The sequence below is a fragment of the Sinocyclocheilus rhinocerous genome, unplaced genomic scaffold (genome assembly GCF_001515625.1).
Source record: "Sinocyclocheilus rhinocerous isolate Xijiao unplaced genomic scaffold, SAMN03320098_v1.1 scaffold951, whole genome shotgun sequence".
Classification (NCBI taxonomy): Eukaryota; Metazoa; Chordata; class Actinopteri; order Cypriniformes; family Cyprinidae; genus Sinocyclocheilus; species Sinocyclocheilus rhinocerous.
This window is the reverse complement of record NW_015640464.1, coordinates 166,498-173,327: the sequence shown is the minus strand read 5'-3', so window position 1 is coordinate 173,327 and position 6,830 is coordinate 166,498. Positions and strand designations below refer to the sequence as shown.

Below are 6,830 nucleotides of genomic sequence, written 5' to 3'. Positions count from 1 at the left end.
CCAGTGACAGCTTTTGTTTTTTGTTTTTTCTGAGAGTGTTCAATAAACTCTTGTATTTCATAAAATTAGCTTTTTCTGATTATTATTTCTTATGTCAGGCAATACAGGGTTAAGGATATTGAGTCATTTTTACAGGAAAACAGCAAAAACACTGATCAAGAACATTTTTTTTTTTTTTTGCAAAAAGAGAAGGACACATGTAAACATCAGCCACTGGCCCTCACACTTTCAGTAGACAAGAACAAAGAGAGAAACTGTGTCAAGACGTCTAGTAGTGACTATGAATGACCTACAGTCTCTAATCCAGGATCATCTGGTCTGAGAAAGAGAGAGAGAGGTCAGCTTTAGAGAGAGACTTGAACACAATTCTCTGCTACTTTGTTAGCCACATGTTGTTCGAATAAACAGAAAGATCTGAAGTCTAGACAGGGCAGACAGAGCTTATACAGATGGGCTTCAGAAGCTTCCCTTTCAAATCAAGTCAATTGAAAAACTCTAGTAAACAACATCTCAGACTAGTAGAATAGACTTCAAACCCCCTCACAGAGACGTATGGTATGAACCCTCAGGACAGAAGACTGTATCAGACCCCCGTCCCAAAAACCAGACAGGGGCCACTATAGATCATCCTTTAATAAACACATGCCATTGAGTATTATTTGCTACTTTGGGGTCTTATCAGCAAACACAAGCTTTTACCATGGATACAATTTCATTGAATAATGGTTACGGTAATTTGGGCCTCATCAAAGTCTGCGAACATCTGCATGTTTTCCACACGATTCCAGCATTAAATCATCTATAGCAGACCAATAAAGAGCCATTAAAAAAGCGTAAGTGACCCTAGATCAGATAACTGCACACAAACATACATTCAAACCAATCACAACAAACTTGAGCTGAAGTTTCCCCAAATCCTGTTTTGATTAAAACTCTAAATCTGTCCGTAATGAACACACAGGTACAGCAAGTCTCTTGCTTAAAGGCATTTTATATGCAGGCTTTTTCTGTCTTGTTATTGTCATATCCAGTCAGAAACATATTCCATATTTCAACCAACTGCTGCTACCAACTTCAGAACAAATGAGAGTCAAATTCAAGAATCTTCATTGAATATTCAGGTTATTTTTACATAATAAATAGATTGAAAAACCTGTTTGTATACTGTATACAGTACAGTATATAGTATCATCGTTTGCTCTTTTTGAGTCCTAATAGTTCAGATATGCTGTAAAATGTACAAATTAGGTAGAAATGCCTTCTAAGGCCATTTTCTTTCACTCTTTCTTAATGAATACCAACTTTAAACTATTTTATTCATACACTTTTCTGTGCTTTACCTCTTATTTGAACTCAAAAGTACACATTTTCAAAGCAGCCTCACAGAAAATTATGATGTTAATGTTTATAATATTTTTCTTCATGCCTTATAGTTGCATTTAGCAGATTAGACAACACTAGAGTTACATTGTGCGACAATACAAGCAATCAAGCATTTGAGATTTGCTATATATTGTAAAAAGCTTAATATGAGTGTACTGTATGTATGCAAATAAAATGGACGTACTTATACAATTTTATATAAAGAGTTGGGTGATAGTAGTTATATTTGCAACAAACAATCAAGCACTTGCTATACAGTTTTTATTGCTTTGCATGAGTGTACTGTACATATGTAAATAAATTTGGATATCATATATATCCAACTTTACATACAGAACTGTGTGATTTTAGTTATTGTTTGGCGACTGATGTAAACAATCACGCAGCCGAGATTTGCTATTTATTATGTATTGCTCTGTGAGTATGCAGGTAATAACATGTACTATATATATCCGACTTTTAATATATCGCTGGGTGATCATTTCGAATGTCTTTTTACATATGTTTATATCTCATTTGTAAACATAAAGAGATTGTGTTAAAAGAAAAAGCTGCAGCTGCACTTCATCAAAAACTCATTTTGGCTTGTGAAACACAACACAGCACCATTAGTGTCTGTCCTGCTCTGAAATGCTTTTGTTGGTGTGATTCAGGAGGAGCACTGTGCTCTTTAACCCGAGTGAGTCTGCTCTTCTGTTATCTACAGCCCTGATGCCCTCTGACCTCTCTGTGTCCGACAGATCTCAGAGACAGCCACCTCTGAGAGATGGATGAATCCAGTGGCTGGTACAGACTCTCACGCACAGGAGAGAGAGGAGAAAACACACACATGCTGGAGAAGAATGAGTTACTGGATTGGTTATAAAGGTCACTCCAGATCCACAGATCCAGACTTGAATTTGCACACTTGATGGTTCTTTTTTTTTTCTTTTTTTTTGGGTAAAACCAAAACATAAATGCAATGTTCTATCATGGTTGGGGTCTAAAGGATGTGTTTTAATAATGGTCTCACAGGCACCGGAGCCCTGGACATTCAACTCAACTCACACACTTCATCTATCTGACATATGTGAATCTTTGTGCTGTCCAATATCCCTCTATCCAGGAAAAAATTAAAAGTACTCTCAGTCTCTTCCAGATTTTTCTCTACAGTGGCAACAATCTACTAATGCGTCACAAGCATGTTTCTGGAGATGGCTTTAATGTAACTAAACGCTTGGAAAACAACAGCAATTCCCTGGAGAAAGAATTTTACATGTTGTTTTCAAACACAAACTATAAGTCTATCCCGTCACGGTCACGGCTTCATCACAGCTTAAGGATACAATGCAGCACATTCAGTCAAAAACATGCGAGCTGCTATTGCACTTAAGCACAAAGAGTGAAGTGGCTGCGCTCTCCAGCGGGGTTTCCATGGCAATGGTCAACTATGCCGCGAGTCTTGCCCTGCGCTTTCAATCTGCTCAAAAGTACCCAGAAATCAGGCTTCCCGCAACTGCAGAAATAGGTCATAGCTTCATTCGGGTGGAGCACTCCCGAAATCACTTACAATGAAACTCCCACCAGAACAATGAGACACACACTCATCAGATGACGCGCAGCTGTTTCATTCATAAGCTAATGATAAACTATGAGAAACAGCTCATTAGTGGAGAGCATCACGTTTGCTATTGCTTAAACTAGCGGTGTGTGTGTCATCCTGAAGCATTTGTGTGTGCTGGTGTTTTGATTAGTGATCAGATGCACCATTATCACCTGCTGTACCAGAAAACAGGTGAAAAAATACCCCAGACACACAATAAAGGAGGAACCCGCGCTATATCCACCCACAGCACTCTAAAAACTGCCTAACAACCACCCGCAACACCCTAGAAACAGTCTAGCAATGCCCTAGCAACCACCCACAACACCCTAGAAATTCTAGCTACCTCTTATTAACTACACACTACACCCTAGAAACAACCTAGCAACACCCTAGCAACCACCCACAACACCATAGAAAGTTTATAGCTCTTATTAACTACACACTACACATTAGAAACAGCCTAGTAATGACCTAGCAACCACCCACAACACCATAGAAAGTCTAGCAACCCCTTATCAACTACACGCTACATCCTAGAAACAGCCAAGCAACAACCCACAACACCTTAGAATCAACTTAGCAATGCCCCAGTGACAACCCCAACACCGTGGAAAGTCTAGCAACCCCCATCAACTACACACTACAGCCTAGAAACAACCTAGCAACCATCCACAACACCCTAGCAACAACTTAGCAACGCCCTGGTAACCACCCACAACACCCTAGAAAGTCTAGCAACACCCTACCACCTACACACTATACATTGGAAACAGCCAAGCAACCACCTACAACACCATAGAAAGTCTAGTAACCCCTTATCAACTACACACTTCACCTTAGAAACAGCCTAAAAACACCCTAGAAACAGCGTAGCAACCACCCACAACACCCTAGAAACAACTAAGTAGCACACTAGCAACCACCCCAACACCGCAGAAAGTCTAGCAACCCCTTATCAACTACACCTTAGAAGCAGCCTAGTAAAGCCCAAGCAAACACCCACAATACCGCAGAAAGTATAGCAACCCCTTATCAACTACACACTACACCATAGAAACAGCCTAGTAATGCCCTAGCAACCAACCGCAACACCCCAGAAAGTCTAGTAACCCCCCCCCATCAACTACACACTACACCCTAGAAACAGCCTAGCAACCACCCACAACACCCTAGCAACAACTTAGCAACACCCTGGTAACCACCCACAACACCCTATCACTTACACACTATACATTGGAAACAGCCTAGCAACGCCCTAGCAAACACCACAATACTGCAGAAAGTATAGCAACCCCTTATCAACTACACATTACACCCTAGAAACACGCTAGCAAAAATTTGCAACACCCTGGCAACCACCCACAACACCCTAGAAAGTCTAGCAACACCCTATCACCTACACACTACACATTGGAAACAGCCTAACAACGCCCTAGCAACTGCCCACAACACCCTAGTAACTGAACAGCAAAACTCAGGCAACTCTTCTCAAAAAGTGTGGCTTAACTGTACTGAATGTGCACTTGTAGTGTGCTTCAAAACCTATAAAAGAGTATTTTTGGAAAACTGTACTTTGCAGATAATATAATGAAACAAAAGAGAGTACATTTCTTGACTGTTTTGAAACGTGCTATTTGTGATAGTCAAATTCAAAAATGCATTAATGCTTCTGAAAAAAATTACATTCAGTTCGAACAGTACATTCTTTTAAAGTATATTATTTCAGTGCTCTTTTTAAAAATATTTTTCACAAGGGAACCACTCACGATATCCTATAGGTGGTAATGCATAGAATCAGCTCATGCACAGAAACCGTCAGACAATGAGACACCAATTAAGTAATGCATTACTACAATTTATATCTAAAACCATGTGTTCATGCTACGTTTACCCTCAGACCGAGTGACAGGAACATGCTGAGGAGCTCAGCAGCGTCTGAATGGACAGTGACTGAGTGTTTGTGCTGAATGCTGAACGCCGTGTGTGTCTCGGCGAGGGCCTTTTCTGATTATCACTCATTCTAAACAATCTGATGGCACAGCTGGCTGCACTTGTCCTCTACATGCGCTAATGCCCAATTACTGCAGCTCTTCTCTTACAGCTCCCCCGCCACACAAATCCACATACAGAGAGCGACAACTCTCTCTCTTTCACACACAAAATGCATCTGCCGACAGGACAAAACAACCTGCCAACTGCAAATGCTCAACTTCGTAATGCAGAACTCATCAAAGAGCCACTTGTTGCTTTGAATCTTTTAATTACACACTAAAATGGAAGTGAAGAGACTTCAGATTATGACTATATATATATATAATAGTCTAATAATAATATGCTGCTGTAAATTTTGGTAGTTGACATACTATATGTTAAAACAATACTTTGTCTAACTTATTTTATAATTATTTATAATCACTTTTTATGAACCTAGAGATTAAGGTCTAGAAATTAGAGTCTACATGGAATATTCGCAGAAGTACTACTGAAGTGAATAGCAAAAAAGCTCAAATGTGATTATAAATGGTGAAAAACATTAACTATGTTACAGAAATGTTTATACACTTTCTCTTATTCATTCATATACACTTTAACCTAAAATGCCGATGGGCATGTTATGCATAAACTACTTGTTTTCTACTATAACAGTATACTGTTCAAAAGTTTGGGCTCTGTAAGATATTTTAATGTTTTTGAAAGAGGTCTCTTCTGTTCACCAAGGCTGCATTTATGTGATCAAAAATACAATAAAAACAGATAATATTTTTACAATTTAAAATAGCTGTTTTCTATGTGAATATATAGTGAAATGTAATTTATTTCTGTGATCAAAGCTGTATTTTCAGCATCATTCTCCAGTCTTCAGTGTCACATGATCTTCAGAAATCATTCTAATATGCTGATTTGCTGCTCAAGAAACATTTCTGATTATTATCAATGTTGAAAACAGTTGTGCTGCCCATATTTTTGTGGAAACTGTGATACATTTTATTTTTCAGGATTCTTTGATGAATAGAAAGCTCAAAAGATCAGCATTTATTTGAAATAGGAATCTTTTGTAACATTATAAATGTATTTACTGTCACTTACTGTGTCCTTACTGGATGAAAGTGTTCATTTCTTTAAAAAAAAAAAATACTGACACCAAACTTTTGAACGGTAGTGTATATTAAAATGTCACTGAACACACACCGTTTTTCTATTAGTCAAATGAGCTTTAGGGAAAAAAAAGTCAAATATGAAAATATCATAAACTTGTCTTACCCAAATTGAACATCAATGACAGCAGGACTGCTCTTTTATATCGTAAATAGATCCGTCCAAACTCCATGTCCTGAAGTGATGTTTGACTTCCAGCCTCTAAACCCGCGGACACTCGCTGAAGTCTCCCCGCAGCATCGCGCTCTCATCCGGCTGAGTCAACTTCTGTCTGTCCGTGTCTCTGTCAGTGCCTCTCCGCGGTGTGATGGAAAACACGGTGTGGATGTTTGCCAGCGGAATCCGTTATCCTGCTCCTATCAAACCCTCGCCTGTTGGCTATCAAATCTTCATCCTCTTCTCTGTCTGTATCTGTCACTCTCTCCCTCGCTTTGATTTAACTCCACCCTCTCTCTCTCTATTTCTCTGGGTATGTTTGAGTGCATCTCTCTCTCTCTCTCTTTCTCTAGGAGGCAGATGGCCAGTTCCTCCTAACACCTTTAGGTGACCTTCATCACAGATGAGTGTCAGTCTAAGCTAATAGCAACTGTTAAACCCGACAGCACTTGGATAGTTGACAGTGTACTTTGTCAACTTTCCAAATACTGTTAAATTACAGGAGCACATAGGATTATATATTAGATGCTGCAATTGTTCACAATTTTCT

The 6,830-nt window shown here is 39.1% G+C and overlaps 1 protein-coding gene across 1 annotated transcript in view; it reads right to left on the bottom strand.

Moving 5' to 3' along the window:
- LOC107753000 (protein crumbs homolog 2-like) overlaps nucleotides 1-6,542 on the bottom strand; it is a 37,693-nt gene extending 31,151 nt beyond the window's left edge. The window contains exon 1 of the mRNA XM_016569081.1: nucleotides 6,230-6,542. Coding sequence (XP_016424567.1) covers nucleotides 6,230-6,296 — 67 coding nt within the window. The 5' untranslated portion in view covers nucleotides 6,297-6,542. The remainder of the gene's footprint in view (nucleotides 1-6,229) is intronic.
- Nucleotides 6,543-6,830: the final 288 nt, after the last annotated feature.